The sequence below is a fragment of the Bos javanicus genome, chromosome X (assembly GCF_032452875.1).
Source record: "Bos javanicus breed banteng chromosome X, ARS-OSU_banteng_1.0, whole genome shotgun sequence".
Taxonomy (NCBI): domain Eukaryota; kingdom Metazoa; phylum Chordata; class Mammalia; order Artiodactyla; family Bovidae; genus Bos; species Bos javanicus.
Window position 1 is genome coordinate 54543795 of NC_083897.1, and position 17769 is coordinate 54561563.

Genomic DNA, 17769 nt, shown 5'->3' on the forward strand with positions numbered 1-17769 from the left:
TCCTTAATCAGTAATGCAACTTCCAATTACTGTGTTTTCATGGAGGGAAAAAAAGACTGCTTTGTGACATGTCTTATATTGTATTGAAAAATGATAATGGTAATTTCAAAGAACATTTGTACTTGGTTTTCTCATGATCACTGCAAACTCACCATACCCCAAATTGCCTTCTTCTCTCATTCCAAACTACCTGCAAGGCAGGACAGTCTGATATAGTTGAAAGTTCTGGACTTGTGTCCTGATTTGGATGCTGCCACTAACCGTATGACCCTCCCTGGATATCATTTTTCCCTTACTTATAAAATGAGGTGTTGGACTAGATCTATATAACATTACTTCAGGTCTCTTGCCATAAAAAAATGAGATCTTTAAGGGTTGTGTGTTAACCTGGATGGGTTGTATGACTGTGAAATGTTGCCAATTTTCTTCTGGTCTCACGGATATTTGACTATTGTGTGCCATGTGCTTAGTCCTGTTTGACTCTCTGCAACCGCATGGACTATGGCCCACGAGGCTTCTCTGTCTGTGGAATTTTCCAGGCAAGAATACTGGAGTGGGTTGCCATTTTCTACTCTAAGGGATCTTCCTGACCCAGGGATCGAACCTGAATCCCTTGCATTGGCAAGTGGATTCTTTACTGCTGCATCACCTGGGTAGCCCCAGTTGATTATTATCCTTATCTGTTCAGTTATCAAATAATCTTGTAAATTGTATTTCATTTGAAAATTTCCCTATCTGTTCCCATTTTTCTTTCTGTTTTTGCTTATCTTAGTCCAGGTCCAAATCACAAAAAGAGCTTCCTAATTCCAGTCTTTCCTCTATTTTGTTCCTATACTGTATTTTATTAAAATATTTATTTACTTATTTATTTTTGGCTGCACTAGGTCTTCATTGCTGGGTGCGGGCTTTCTCTAGTTGCAACGAGCAGGAGCAACTCTTCGTTGAGGTGTGCAGGTTTCTCATTGCATTGGCTTCTCTTCTTGCAGAGCACAGGCTCTACAGTGCGAGGGCTTCAGTAGTTGTGGTTCTTAGGCTCTAGAGCACAGGCTCAGTGGTTGTGGCACACAGCCTTAGTTGCTCCAAGGCATGTGGGATCTTCCCAGACCAGGAACTGAACCCATGTCCCCTGCATTGGCAGGAGTATTAACCACTGAACCACCAGGGAAGCCCCCATACTGCTTTTTAACTCATCTTCTTTCCAGACCAATTTCATTATTACTTCTTCTATTTAGAAATGTTACTGGCCTACTTCTTTATATCATATAACAGCTCTGGTTCATTTGTAAAGCTTTTAAATCCCTAGCACTGATTTTGTTTTAATTATATAGGTCTTCTTAATCTCATCCTGTGTTGGTTTTTGTTTTCTCTTCTACCTATGGTTTTATTATTCTCTTTATGTGAATGCCTCTTCCTTTACCCCAAGCTGTCATTATTAGAGACTAACATGTGAAACTTAACCCAGCCACTTAAGCAACATGAAATATTCTCAGAGTTTATGTTCCTTTCTTTTTAAAACCATGGCAAGGTACAGAAAAAAGGACACACTTCAATTTATTGAGTATCACCTATGTGCCAGGCATGTTACCTCATATAATCTCTCAACAGTCCTTTGAGATGGATGATAGTAACCACAACTTACTGAAGACTCTGAGGCTCAAAGAAGGGAACTAACGTCTACAAGATCACACAGCTAGTAAGCAGTGGGGCTGGGATTTGAACTCTGGGATCTTTTACTTCTCCCCAGAAAAAAAAATGGCCAAAGGACCATTAATTGCCTGTTTTTTACCACCCACCCCCCAACAACCATGTAAACAGAATTAAAGGGACAAATTAAAATGCTTAGCATGTAGTCTGGCACTTAACAGATATTTGCTAAAGATTTAGATGAAATTTTTTCTTATGTTTTGAGAGTATAGATATTTTGGAAGTTCCTTTTTCTACCTAGTTTATCAAAGTAGTTTGAAGTAGGGGAGGCCTTTCATCTGATAAGGAGTGCCTCATTTTGTTTTAGGAACCCCAGGAGGATCTTTAACATAGTAATGTTGTGATTTGAAGTTTTTCAAAGGGGAAATAGCAAAATGTTTTATTGATGTTAAAAACGGGAAAAGATGGCCTTTGTGCATGCATTCAGCAATGTTCTTAATACTGACTATTACACTGACATTTGGGCTAAGGGTGAATAATTCAAGCAGTGTTAGTTAATGAGATTTTGAAGGAAGTCATAGATTGTTGGATGTCACTTATGTACTTGGATTCATCAATGACTATCAAAGTAAAAATGTTTTTAAGGGGGAATAGCTAATTTAGATAACTTCATTGTAAACATGATCACCTTGCAGAGTGATCCACCCCCTTTTTGTGGCTTCATACATCTCTTCTATGCAATTGACTCCCTGGTGCCTGTCCCCTAGTAGTTCTCTAAGCTTTAGTCTTGTAGCTTCAGTTTGTTGCTAGGTATTTCCATTGATGACTTGTCATCTCAAACATGCATTTGTTGTTCGTTATGTTGTATAATTATATGTTTGTGCTACTGTGTTATCTTTCCAAGTAGAATATAAAGTTCTTGTGTAAGGACCATGACTTAGACTCCTTTGGATTCCGTGTACCTGTTACAGTGCCATGGATACGTATTCACAACGTATTTTAAATTATTTTAATTGTCTTGAGGTTATTAATACAGTCATGAGGACAAGGGACATGATTTATTTGTCTTTGTTTTGGAATTATATCTACCACAGTGTCTGGCAAAGAGCCAGATAGTGGCAGATCACTCAGGTTTCTTGAGATAGAGACTAATGCTTCTTATTCATTATGCAGTGTGGGCCCTAACCTGCATTCACATGAATTTAAAACCTTAATGATAAGCGATTCTTAAGTTAGCATTTTAATAAGCTTCGATTGTGATTTTAAGCTTTTGGAAAATACTGCTCATTGAATGACTGCATATAAAAAGAGTATGATGTTGCTGCTTTGTCTAAAATAAGAGTGGATCAGAGTTAATGTCTTCTGATTCAGTATTTGTCATTAGTCTTTTATTAAAGTAATTTTTAGTCAATATGAAACATGGCATTTAAACTCTTGCTTTTAATTTTTCTTTCCCTACCTTCTCCTTATTTTTATAAAGTTACCTGGCAGTGACATTGCCAGCGGGAGTGATGTACTTTCTGATGTCATACCCAGTATTCCAAGTTCACCTTGCCTGCTTCCTAAAAAGAAAAACAAGCACCGGAATTTAGATGAACTTCCTTGGAGTGCAATGACAAACGATGAGCAGGTAGAGATCTTGACATTCTTAATTAAAAGCGTATATGCTTGGGGCTAGTGCACTGGGACGACCCAGAGGGATGGTATGGGGAGGGAGGAGGGAGGAGGGTTCAGGATGGGGAGCACATGTATACCTGTGATGGATTCATTTTGATATTTGGCAAAACTAATACAATTATGTAAAGTTTAAAAATAAAATAAAATTAAAAAAAAAAAATTAAAAAAAAATAAAATAAAAAATAAAAAGTTCCAAAACACACACACACACACACAAAAAGCGTATATGTGGAGAATATGTGAAGTTTCATTTATTGTCTAATTTAAAGCTACTGGATTAATGTGGATTGCTTAGTAAATATGAATTTGAGCTCTAATTGTTTTGCAGGGAAAAATATAAGTGTTTCTGATACTTAAACATATTATAAGTTGCACACTAAAAGATCAGAGGTTTTGGCATTGATATTATTTATTATAATTTTTCATCATATAGGTGGAATATATTGAGTATCTGAGTCGTAAAGTCAGTACTGAGATGGGTCTTCGGGAACAACTTGATATTATTAAAATAATTGATCCTTCTGCTCAAATCTCCCCTACCGACAGTGAGTTTATTATTGAACTTAACTGTCTCACAGATGAAAAACTGAAGCAGGTATGTAAAGAAAATACAGATTCTACAGCTATTAAAAATACCATTGTTTTATAACATGTATACTTGAAGCAGTTCAGTTCAGTAGCTCAGCTGTGTCCAGCTCTTTGCGACCCCATGGCCTTCAGCACACCAGGCCTCCCTGTCCACTGCCAACTCCCGGAGTTTACTCAAACTCATGTCCATTGAGTCGGTGATGCCAACCAACTATCTCATCCTCTGTTGTCCCCTTCTCCTCCTGCCTTCAACCTTGCCCAGCATCAGGGTCTTTTCCAATGAGTCAGTTCTTCGCATCAGGTGGCCAAAGTATTAGAGATTCAGCATCAGTCCTTCCAATGAATATTCAGGACTGATTTCCTTTAGGATGGACTGGTTTGATCTCCTTGCAGTCCAAGGGACTCTCAAGAGTCTTCTCCAACACCACAGTTCAAAAGCATCAGTTCTTCAGTGCTCAGCTTGATTTATAGTCCAACTCTCATATCCATACATGACTACTGGCAAAACCATAGCTTTGATGAGGTGGACCTTTGTTGGCAGAGTAATGTCTCTGCTTTTTATACTTGAATAGTCATATATAAATATATAGATAATTAAGGTCAAAATCACTGCTGTGAAATGTAATATTAGAACATGTGGTTTTAAGAGATTTTATGTATATCTCATGTGGCCATACCTTTCTGGGATCATTTGGATATAGAACCTACTTTCTAGTTATATAGGATTTGAAATTTGACTTCACAATTTAAGGAGTTGTTATGCTAAGGTATAGATTTATTCTAATAACTCATCTTACAAAAGACCAGTGGACAGAATCAAAATATTATTGAGAGCTATACTTGAGTGAACATTTTAATTTTTTGTATTTGTCATCATTTATGAAAAATTTCTCTCATTTCAGTGTTTCTCTCAACAGACAAACTATATAATTTTTTACATTCCAGCCCATTTTTCACTAGTATGGTAAATTGATGCCTTGCATTTGAAGACAAGTATTATGGGCCCCTACCTAAGATCTAGGAAACACTCTAATATAATTAGCAGCATACTTAAGTGGCAACCTTTTAAAAAATGCCTACTCTTATCTATTTTATTGTTAGTTTCTGTTTCTAGTGTTATTTTCTTACACTCCTAAATTCTGGAAGCTAGTAGCTTATCATTTACTGATTATATTTTATATACTTAAAAAAATCTAGCTTCATAACATTTATTCTAGAATTTTGAACACCAGAATTTTTCTGGTACTTGTTTCTACATTTAGAGATTTCTTTTGTCTTTCTGGTCAACCTATATGCACCTGTAGCACTTTTGACAATCTTTAAGTACAATATTCTTCTTTTCTCCATTATTTTGAGGGCAGAACGTCAAGGTACAATACTAACCAGTTTTTGTCTGTCTGTTCCAAGGTCAGAAACTATATCAAGGAGCATAGCCCTCGCCTACGGCCCACAAGAGAGGCCTGGAAGAGAAGCAACTTTAGTTGTGCAAGCACCAGTGGAGTGAGCGGTGCCAGTGCCAGTGCCAGCAGCAGCAGTGCCAGCATGGTCAGTTCTGCAAGCAGCAGTGGGTCCAGTGTTGGAAACTCTGCTTCAAACTCCAGTGCCAACATGAGTCGAGCACACAGTGACAGCAACTTGTCTGCAAGTGCAGCAGAGCGGATTCGGGATTCAAAAGTAAAACGTCTAATCAATACAAAACTTTACCTTTCAATATTAACATTAGTATTCCTTCATATACAGTTCTTGAAGAGTTAAAATTATCCTGCTCTATAGATGCCTGTGGGTTTTTATTTTAATTGAGCAAGCAGGATTCTCTGCTGTTGAACAAAGCCCTCTGCATTGAGTGCTTTGAAATGCTGTTTTGACCCACAGCCATATTACCTTCAATTTTATCTGATTTTTGTGTCTGTTTTAAGTAAGATAAATTGATGGAAATAATGAGTGAGTCTCAAGATTGCAATACTGACTGCAACTTACTATTAAGCAGATCTCACTAGGTTGCTGATGTTGCTGTCTATTAGCTCCTAAAATGTCCTATATGTCTTGTATGTGTGTGTGTGTTAAATGTTTTCTTAAAGTTTTAACCATGAATGTTTCTTTGTAGCTCTTTTTTAAATGTAATAATGCTTTCTCTAATTTCTGACTACTCTTTTCACAGTTGAAAAAACTCTGTATAGTATTTTTGGACGCATAAAAAATAGAAAGTTTAAATGTATATAGCATAGTTCTGTTATGCTTAGTGGGAAAGTTCGGTTCCTTGCAGTGGTGACAGTGTGGAGCTAACTTACAGATGATAAGGGTATCTCTATAACTCTTGGGAACCCAGTGGTGACTTTTCCTGGAAAGTGATTCTTTACTTGGTTCTTAACCAAAGTAGCAGAAACATAGCCAGCTTTGTTGGTTGCCAAGGGTTTCCTCTGTGTATGTGGTCATTCTTTTTTGGCATCAGTTCACCAGTGGCAAGAAATAGAGTACCCACTGGGTTTCTAATGGGCTTAAAAGATGGCATTTGCTTAATATGAAAAAGACATGGTTCTTTCCCAGCCATTGTAAAATTGCTAATGCTTTTGAATGAAAGGCACCTTCAAAGAATAAGCATTAGAGATTTTGACAGTGTTCTCTACATTTGTTTTCATTATTGTTCACTGCATGTTTCCTCTGCACTGACACCAGTGTACCTTAATTTGATATAAAAAAGCCTTAGAAATGATTGGTTATCCATAACTAGTCAAATGATCAAGTTTCAAACCTTCCTAATCAGATTTCCTAGTCAAATACCATAAATATAGAATCTTGAAAAATTGTTTTCATGTCTAAGCTAATGGCTCACTTACTAGAACCAAGATTGTACTGCAGAGGAATTTGAACATCTCTATTCAGAAAATATCGAATTTGATCCATACTTTGGGGTGGGTATGCCAGAACTGAACCTCACTGATTTAGAATTTTTTATTTTGACAGAAGCGATCCAAACAGCGGAAGTTACAACAGAAGGCCTTACGCAAGAGGCAGCTGAAAGAGCAGAGGCAGGCTCGGAAGGAGAGGCTCAGTGGGCTCTTCCTTAATGAAGAAGTGCTGTCCTTGAAAGTGACTGAGGAAGACCATGAAGCAGATGTAGATGTTTTGATGTAATAAGGGTGAATTTATCAGCATTGTTTCTAAGCATTATTCTATCCTTATTTGTTTACATGCATCTTGACCAAACTTTTGGTTAGGGCTGTGCTGACGTACCGTTCATAATTTAGGTCTGTGGTTCTCAGCAGATGGTCCTCGGACCAGTAGCTTCAGCATCACCTGAGAAGTTATTAGAAATGCATACTCTTGGGTCCCACCCCAGGCCTAGTGAATCAGAAATGCTGGGGGAGGGGCATAGCATTGTGTTTCAACAGGTACCAGGTTATTCTGCCACACACTCTAGTTTTAAGAACCACTGATTTAGTAAATGTTTTGACTATTTAAACTTCAGAGTGGTTAAGTGGGCTTTTTCAGATTAGTACTTTTAACAGTTTTGGAGATTTCAAGGTACTGCTGACAGATAATTTATTATGTCAGTATAGAATGTGTAGAGATCATAATTCAGTTTCTTCTTAATGTTATGATTTCTTAGTTTTTCTGAAGGGCCATAGCATAATTCTCAATTCCTAGTGGACGTCTTTTTTTTGAGGTTGTAGGGATAGAATGTGGATTGCTGTTTACAATAGTGCCTTCATTAGGTTTATTTGTTTTCATTCATTTTAACTCAAATGTGTAAAAAATAGGCCCTAACATCTTAGGTTTGTTTTTTTTGACTTTGTGTATATTCAGAATCCTTTCTGCAAGTGATGACTACTGAGAAAATAATGTTACTAGTAGCTGAATTTTAGACTTAATGCTACATTGATTAATATTCAAATGGAAAAATCCAGCAAGCAAAACAACCAATTCTACTTTTCACTGCTTTTTGAAATTTTAGGCTGTGAAACTGTCTTAAAGGCAAGAAACATCTCTGTCAAGTTCTTTTTGTAGGTTTTTTTATTTTCAGCACAGCTCTAATTTTTAAATATTTGGTGTAACAGCTTTATGGCATGTGAATAAGTTAATGTTCAAAATTAACTCAAGAAACCCTTACAGTTCTGCTAAACTCTATAAATCGCTAGAAATACACTGAGCAGTGAGATATTTAAAAACCTTTGCTTCTTGGCTACTAATAGTACTCTAATTTTAAATGTGAAATCATAGAGTCTCTAAATGTTTTCGTGAAGAGTTTGTTATCATGAACATTATAAGTAGTGTGATTCCTTTTATTTTCCCACACATCTTTAAACATTCACACGGGTTAAAGAAAATTGAAACTGATACTACTGACAATCAAGCTGCTTTCTGACTTTCATAATTTTCTTTTTATTGTGGAAACTTGGGAGGTAATCATGATTTTGTAGGATGAGTTGTCAATATTTTTTTAAACTCTAGAGTCAGAGGTTGATAGATTCCTACCTTTTTTACACTGTATCATATCAAGTAATCCATTAAAAAGATTAACAACGTAGATCCTTAATTCTCAGCTGTGAATTCCTAATTCTCAGCATAACCTTTGCTTACAATCATATGTTTTGAAATTTTGACTTTATTTTGGTTCCTCAAAAGTTAAAGAATTGAAACTAAAGGAAAAATTGATATATTGCAGCTTTACTGAGGTCTGTGGTATGGTTGTAACATTTTGAAGACTACTAAATTCATACTTTAAAATTTTACTGAAATAACAGTATATATGTGTATATGGTTGTCAGTTGGAGTATTCCCTCTAACGTTCCCCTTACCCCCTCTTTAGTGCTTCTGACTAGCTTAGAGGGCCCAAAGAGAGCTTGGGGATAAATCCCAGAATACTCTTGAGGAGGATTGAAAGGGTCCACCTTGTTGTGTTTTCCCTTCTAAATACAGAAAGAGTAAATAGAAGAGCAAATACAGCTGAATTCTCTACCTGCTCTTAGCAAAAGCAAAATTCCAGGGAATGACTGCCTGTTCTCTTTAGTTACTCTTCAAGGAAAACAGGCCCCTTTTGGAGACCATAGAGCAGCATGTATCTGTTAAATACTTGGAAACAATTTACTTGACAGTGACCAGTAAAAGAAGATCCTAATAAGACCAATTCCTCTACTCTCCCAATAATCGCAGTCTTATTACCATAGATTTACCTTAAGTCACTGTTAAACAAGTTTACCAAAGTGCCACAAAGCCAATTTTTAAAGTTTATAAAGGTTTGAGTGTTTATAGTAAAGTACACCATGAAGTGTTGTGCAAATCTGGATGCACAGTCTTTATGGTATCATAAATTAGAGATAGCTCAGTAAGGTGGCTTGGAAGAGATTGAAATAAAGAACAGAAAAAAAATTTAAGCAATTTGTGTTTGCTTATGATTAAAGAGGGAGATTACAAAGTCTTTCTCTACCTACGCCCCCCCCCACCGCCCAAATAAAACAACAGAAAAAGACAAAAAAATTCTTGTCTTTGTTAATGTGCTATACTTTTTTTTGGTTTTAATGCCTCATGTAGATAATTCAGGTTTGAATTATTTCTTTCTTAGAATAAATAATAAATTTAGTCTGATCTCTTTCTAAGTGCAATTTAAAACAAATCCAACTCAATTTTTTTCTTTAAAAGTATAAACCTCGACTAACCAATTAATAAAAATGTAAGACTTATTTGCTCCATTGTCAGTTCTCAACTGTAGAGAATTGACATTAGAGCAAATAAGTCTTTCCCTTTAAAAATAAGCCTTGTTACATGAGGGCATGATTAAAAAATAAGACTTCTTAATTAAGGGCATAATGAAGTCACATCACATTTATCCAGAACATTTTATTAGGGATCTTGTGTGTATGTCAATTATATTTCAACAAAACTGGGGAAAAGAGACCTTGTAGAAGTCTGTCAGTCCCTACCACAGGTTTTAAAAGTGCAAACCTTGAGTTTAAACAAAATGATGCGTTTTTTCCTATATTTTTGCAACTGAGTTTAAGTGAGGCAATGTAGTATAATGTGTAGTGAAGTACAAAGGACTTTATACTGTTCTTCTGTCCCAAGAAGAACTTAGAGTAAAATAACTTTATTTTTTGAGACTTGTCTCATTTTTAGTTAAGTGGTGGCTGTTTTGTCCATTTTGTCAGTCCTTTGGGTTAACTAGATATTGCTGAATTAATGCCAGAAACTGATTTGAAATTTGATGACTCTGTGGATTGGATAGACATCTCATTTTATTTAGCTCTTAGAAGTGCTAAAACCCCTCATAAAGGAAAACTTTTAAGAACTACTATATAAAGGTATCCAGATTCTGATGAGCTTTAAAAATTGTGAAATTTATCAAATGTCTTCATATTTAAGCCAAAAATGTTAGTTCATGACAAATAGAAAAGTCTTGTTCCCAGGATTCTCTAGTGTAGAGTCTTTTGTTTATAGCTTCCTGTGCCTTAAAGGTGAACTCTATACTTTTCGTCAACATTAGGCTTTTCCAAATTCAAAAGTAATCTAAATGTTGTAATTAATTTTATAAAATGCCCATGCTCTTGGATATCAGTAAGCAAAGGCATTATATCGAACTAATCAATGATAATAGAGTACATAACGAAAACCTTCAGATCTTAAGTTTCACTTATATAACTTGATTTTTGGCCCAGCTAGGTCATAGAACATTGAAGTCATCTAAAGTATAGTTTTGGAGAAGGCAATGGCACCCCACTCCATTACTCTTGCCTGGAAAATCCCATGGACAGAGCATCCTGGTGCGCTGTAGTCCATGGGGTCGCTAAGAGTCGCACACGACTGAGCGACTTCACTTTCACTTTTCACTTTCATGCATTGGAGAAGGAAATGGCAACCCACTCCAGTGTTCTTGCCTGGAGAATCACAGGGACGGGTGGGCTGCCGTCTCTGGGGTCGCACAGAGTCAGACATGACTGAAGCGACTTAGCAGCAGTAGCAGCAAAGTATAGTTTAATGTATTTGTTATTTTTTTCCCCTGATAAAACTCATAAAACAGAATATTTTTTTATTTTACTTATTTTATTTTATTTTTTGGCCTCACTGTGCAGTTTGCAGGATCTTAGTTCCCTGACCAGGGATTGAAACTAGGCCCTCGGCAGTGAAAGCATGGAGTTACAACCACTGGGCTTCCAGGGAATTCCCAAGAATATTTTTTAAATTGAGTTAACTCTGGAAAGATAATTTTCAAGGCAAAAGTACTTCAAAAGCAGAAATTATATAGCAATTTGATTTGTTTGTTAACTTTAGTGATTCTTGTATTCATTTATGTAATAGCATAACATTCCTCTTCCTTTTAACTTCTTAATGCTTGTGTTTACAAGAAAAAATGTTTGCTTCAAACTGGGAAGGGGTTACTTAAAATCAGTTTATAGTTTGAGATGGTTGATAGGAAAATTTCCAGTTACAGTCAAATGATAGTATTGATGTTGTGCACACTGACATTCAATATGTCTAAACTTAGAGGTAAGTTTAATCCTTAAAAGCACTATTAGGTAGAAAATAAATATTTGTATACACATGTACTGTGATAACTTTGGATTCATTTTAAGTCTGACAAAGTAAGATAAGTTTTATCTTTACAATTAAATTATGCTAAGTGGTGGGATGTATCTGAGAGAGATTTAGACCTAGGCATCCTTATCAGTGTAGTATCTGGAACATAGCTCCTTAGAAATGCTTAATTCTTATTTCTTAATCCTTAATTCTTATTTCCATAAGGCTTAGAAGGAACTCTACAAATTCTAAGTAACTGGCTATTATTAATAAGAATAAAAAATCTACTATACTTCAATAAAATATTTTAAGACAAAAAATAGGAAGTTGCATGGTATAGCCAAGTTGACTCACTAAAATTTTATTTACATAATTTTTCTAATATGAAAATTACTTGTTTTCAGCCCCCCTTCACACTTGTATTTTAAATTAAGGTTATTAATGTTTTAACCTAGATCATATAATGGTAAATTAATTTTTTAAATTTGATATCCGTATTGAACTTGGAAAAACTGATTTGGTCTTCTCCGATTTCAATAAGTATTGTTGGATTTCTTTGTTACATCTTTGTGGTTAATGGAACCTGTGGAAATCTGTGTTCTTTTTTTGTGAGGGATGGGGTAGAAAAGAGGAGAGTAGTCTAATTATACATATGCAGAGAGTAGTCTAATTATGCATTTTGACTATATAAAGGTAGTTGTAGAATTAATATGTATAAATGACAAATTAACACTTACCTATTGTGAATTGTTCTAAGGAACAGTGGCCTGAAGCCATGGCTTGTTTTGTGGAGCTGCTTGCTCTTTAATAGTAGCTGACCAATTGGATTTAAGTTGAGACTTTGAGGTTAGGTTACCAAGCTGAGGCTTTTAGGAATGGAGCAGACCATGTCTGTTCCTGTAGTGAATCGATTTAATTTCCTCTTTGAATACTCTAATTTAGATATATGTATTGTCCATTCTAAATCTTTGTGTTGGGAGTTTTATAAAATTGTTTTCAAAAGCTATTAAGAATAAACACAAGTATATGTAAAACATTTCACAGATGGTTGAAAATTTCAATTTTTTTGTTTTAGTTTCAAAGGTTAGTTATGTAGCATCAATATCATAACCAAAGCAAGTAGGACATTGACTGGTTTGGAGAATCTTCAAGTAGTCTTAAATACTGTAATGTATCAGATTGTTAACCAGGATTTTTTTCCTGTATTTCTGCTAAATGTATTACTGTATTAATGCACTTTTGTATATATATCTGTCTTCTGTACATTCTGTACTTACTTCAGTGTATATAAAAGCTGTTTTTCCTGAAGCTGTGAGGGAAAAACAATAGCTGTAACACAAGTCACTTCTATTTTGAGTTTCCTCTTGTACTTGAAAGTAGTCATTCAGTAGTTAAATCTATATAGTATGTACGGTTGTAATTAAAATGGTAATGTGGCAGAGCTGTCTTTTAAAACTGATTATAAGAATGAAAAGTGTTTTAGTTATAAAAAAATTGTAATATTTTAAATTGTCTCTTTTGATGTACCATGGATTTTTACAAACCCACTGCTGCTTACTACTTTATACTTATGAATCTACTCCTTTTCATGTCCCATCCTAGAACATTTATCAACAGAAAAATTTCTCTCTTTTCTTTTGCTCAGTTTGGTTAAGGCTCCGTAGCTTTTGTTTTGTGTAAGTCCCAATTCCCCAGATGTCACTGGCAAATCTCTTTTCTCCTGGAAAGATCAGATTTCTAGAGACATTAGAATTCATAGTAAGTGAAAATTAGGTCTAACATTGTTTACAAAAACCAGATCTATTTTCCTTCTAGAGTTTTCTTAAGTTATATAAAAGTAATGTCTGTGAGCAGTTTTATGTATTGGTACAGAAGCAGTTCAGCTTTTTAGCAGCAACTTTATCTCTTGCCACTAGAGGGAGATCTGTGGTTGCTCTCTCCTTTGGAAAATGTCTTGGCTGCTTTTCATTTGTTTTTAACTTAAGAGGTTGGAATTGACCTCGTGCTCAAAATTCCTTTTGTGATATTAAATGCTTTGATTTGTTAGTCAAAGGTAAGTTAATTAAGCTTGTTTAATAAAGCCAATATTATTCATGCTTTTCTGTAATTTCAATTTTTAATAAATGTGAGTCAGATATTAAGTGAAATGTGTGTGTTTATCTGTGTGTATGTGTTTCTTAAGTACTCTAAAACTGTATGTACTGTTTATTATGGTAACCCATAACCACACGTAGCTATTTAAGTGAATGAAAATTAAAATTTAGCTTCTTGGTCCCATTAGCACCACTTCAAGAGTGCTGTAGCCATATATGGTGAGAGACTACTGCATTGGAAAATACAGGATATAGAACATTTCCATCATCACAGTTCTGTTGGATAGTACAGATCTAGGTATTTTGTTTTATGTAGTGACCACTATCATCATTTTACCAGTGAACAGTAATCATTGACTCAAAACTTCTGCCCACAGTTACTATTTATAAGTGATTGGTATGAGAGGAAGCGTGTGCTGCATTTCATTGTCTACTTCCTTAAGGCCACTATCTAAGTTGGGAGCTTGATGGTTTAATGGAGAAATTTCTCAAATATTGACTATTTCACTTGACTATTAATACAATTTAATGTTTGAATGATGTGGAAATTAGGTGCCAGTTTCTGTTTTGATTGTTGCAGAGTGCTACCATGGAGATTTCTCTGAGTTCATCCTTCTCTGATGCAAAATCAGTCCTAAGTGACAGTACTAGGACATAGATTTTTAGAGTCTATTAAAAAAAAACTACTTATTTCAGAATCATCCCTCAGAGTGCTTTTTTTTTCTTGTAATGTGAGAGCTTTAAGAGAATCACTGTTATTTAGGTCTGACAATCTCTACCTCTCCCTCACTATCAGTTTGAATCTCACGGTAAGTGGGATGTTTTAGTACATTATCTGTGTTTCTTAGCTGATAGATACTAAATTTAAGTACATTACTTCCCTTGTAATGGAGGAATAATATTTTTAAAATTCCAGTTTATTCATTTGGTTGGCAGGATCCCACTCTATGCTTCTTTTTACTCAAAACAGCAGATAATTGAATTGGCATATTTTCTGCTTTGTCTTATTAAAAAATTTCAAGTAGAAGAGTAAAATGCATCCCCATATACCATATCTACTTCAACGCTTCTCTCATGGCCAGTCTTGTTCCTTTTACCTCCCCATCCACTAAACTGTGAAAAATTCTGAAAGAGATGGGAATACCAGACCACCTGACCTGCCTCTTGAGAAATCTGTATGCAGGTCAGGGAGCAACAGTTAGAACTGGACATGGAACAACAGACTGGTTCCAAATAGGAAAAGGAGTACATCGAGGCTGTATATTGTCACCTTGCTTATTTAACTTATATGCAGAGTACATCATGAGAAACTCTGGGCTGGAAGAAGCACAAGCTGGAATCAAGATTGCTGGGAGAAATATCAATAACCTCAGATATGCAGATGACACCACCCTTATGGCAGAAAGTGAAGAAGAACTAAAGAGCCTCTTGATGAAAGTGAAAGAGGAGAGTGAAAAAGTTGGCTTAAAGCTCAACATTCAGAAAACTAAGATTATGGCCTCTGGTCCCATCACTTCATGGGAAATAGATGGGGAAACAGTGGCTGACTCTATTTTTGGGGCTCCAAAATCACTGCAGATGGTGACTGCAGCCATGAAATTAAAAGACGTTTACTCCTTGGAAAGAAAGTTATGACCAACCTAGACAGCATATTAAAAAGCAGAGACATTACTTTGTCAACAAAGGTTCATCTAGTCAAGACTATGGTTTTTCCAGTGGTCATGTATAGATGTGAGAGTTGGACTATAAAGAAGGCTGAGTGCTGAAGAATTGATGCTTTTGAACTGTGGTGTTGGAGAAGACTGTTGAGAGTCCCTTGGACTGCAAGGAGATCCAACCAGTCCATTCTAAAGGAGATCAGTCCTGGGTGTCCATTGGAAGGACTGATGCTGAAGCTTCAATACTTTGGCCACCTGATGTGAAGAGCTAACTCATTTGAAAAGACCCTGATGCTGGGAAAGATTGAGGGCAGGAAGAGAAGGGGATGACAGAGGATGAGATGGTTGGATGGCATCACTGACTCAATGGAGATGAGTTTGGGTGAACTCCAGGAGTTGGTGATGGACCGGGAGTCCTGGCATGCTGCAGTTCATAGGGTTTCAAAGAGCTGGACACAACTAAGCAACTGAACTGAACCGAACCACTCACCTTAGCTCAATACTTGATGATAGTAAAGTTCACAGGTATTATTCTTCATTTTTAAATATTATAGTATCAAGTTTTTTAAAAAGATAATGGCACTTCTATATTATACATAACTATGATATCACCATCAGAGAAGGCAATGGCACCCCACTCCAGTAGTCTTGCCTGGAAAATCCCATGGACCGAGGAGCCTGGTGGGCTGCAGTCCATAGGGTCACTAAGAGTCTGGCACGACTGAGTGACTTCACTTTCACTTTTCACTTTCATGCATTGGAGAAGGAAATGGAAACCCACTCCAGTGTTCTTGCCTGGAGAATCCCAGGGACGGAGGAGCCTGGTGGGCTGCTGTCTATGGGGTCACACAGAGTCGGACAGGACTGAAGCTACTTAGCAGCAGCAGCAGCATGATATCACCATACTTATTAAAATAATTCCTTAATATTAAATATCTGGTTTACTTGTTTGAAATCAGAACCATTACCATCAGCCTTATTTCAAAATTATACTTTTGTTAGCACTAAGATAGAATAATTATTTTTATTATTGCTTGATAAGTCCTGGTGGTGTGTCTTGAGCATATTTCCAGTGAAAACAAGATATGTATTGCTTTTAGATAAAAACAAAGTCCAGTTTTCCCTACTACTTTATTAATAAAGCCATGGAATATTTTGGATTGCAGGTAGAAGGTAGGGAAAATAGCTACAAGATAAGTTGAACTAGGTATTTTCTCTCTCACCTACCTCTGGGTCAAAGAATTTTCTTTTTCAGCCAGGTTGGACCATATGGTAAATATATGAATGCCCGGTATTTATAAATAGGTATGCACGGGTACTGTGGGGGATATAAGGTAAAAGTAAAGATTCTTATTCTTTTTCCCTTAGAAATTAATTTTAGAAAATCTTTTAACAGATGTGTGACTGAAACTGTTGGTTTTGGTTTTATATTTTGAAGTACTGAAGTTTATACTTTCCAAATTGTAGAATTTGAGAGCTCAAAGAGACTTTAGAGATCATTTAGCTTGGTGGTTCTCAAACTTGAGTGTACATCAGAATCCCCTGGAGGGCTTGTTAAAACACAGATGGCCGGGCCCCACTCCCAAAGTTTCTGATTCAGTAGGCACTCTTAATGACCTCCTAGGTGATTGTGAGGCTGGTCCATGAACACATGGAGAACCATTGATGTAGCACAGTCCTCTTTTCTGCATTTTGCAAATGAGGAAATTGACATTAAGAGGAAGGTGACTTTTTCGCTCCAAACTAGTGACAGCTAAATCTTAAGATGTTTATTCACACCCCAAGTGCAGTGTTTTCCTGTCGTGCGTTTGTTTCCTTCAGAGAAGTTGCCTCCAAAGGATTTCTTCTGAGTCCTTTCGGAACATTTGGATTTTCTTAGTAATGGTAAATATTTATCTCCCCAGATTTGGAGTTTTAAAATAAAGTCTAGGGATTCAAATTATTGGCAAATTTTTTTTGCATGCTGATATATTTTTCTGGGGAGGACTGTGTATCTTTTTATCAAGTTCTCAAATGAATTTTCTTCCCCCTAATGGCCAAGGCTCTGTTCCTTTAGGGCAGTTTGGCTTTTAGAAATAACCAAGGGTCATTTAGAGGACTGTCTGGTGGTTAAACATGGGTGAGAAAGCTGGCTACATTTGGTCAATGAGGTGTGATTTTAAAAGACTTTCTTTTGTGGCCTAAAAAATGGCTTCTATCTATATTAAAGGAGTCCCAAAGTATCTGGGGCAATGACAGCATCATTGGACTGGGTATATGATAATACCATGAAGTGTGGATGTTATTAATTTGAGATATATTAGCTCTGACTTATTGATTAAAATAGTCTTCATTACTTCTTAGTTTGTATCCTAGAGAAAAGTCTTCCACTAATGTTTTAAAAATATCGTCTTAGATTTCATGGAATTATTTATTAAGTTGGCAATAACAGAACTAGACGGTAATCCGAAAAGTTGAGGACTTCTCCAGTGGTCCAGTGGTTAAGAATCTGCCTGCTGATGCAAGGGATACAGGTTCGATCCCTGGTCCAGTAAGATTCCTCATGCTGCAGGGCAGTGCCACAACGACTGAACTCACACTCTAGAGCCTGTGAGCCGCAA

General features: G+C 36.1%; 1 protein-coding gene across 1 annotated transcript in view; it reads left to right on the forward strand.

Annotated features, from left to right (window-relative positions):
- FAM199X (family with sequence similarity 199, X-linked) overlaps nucleotides 1–13559 on the forward strand; it is a 30895-nt gene extending 17336 nt beyond the window's left edge. The window contains exons 3-6 of the mRNA XM_061409296.1: nucleotides 3125–3274; nucleotides 3755–3916; nucleotides 5317–5583; nucleotides 6871–13559. Coding sequence (XP_061265280.1) covers nucleotides 3125–3274; nucleotides 3755–3916; nucleotides 5317–5583; nucleotides 6871–7041 — 750 coding nt within the window. The 3' untranslated portion in view covers nucleotides 7042–13559. The remainder of the gene's footprint in view (nucleotides 1–3124; nucleotides 3275–3754; nucleotides 3917–5316; nucleotides 5584–6870) is intronic.
- The last annotated feature ends 4210 nt before the right edge of the window (nucleotides 13560–17769 follow it).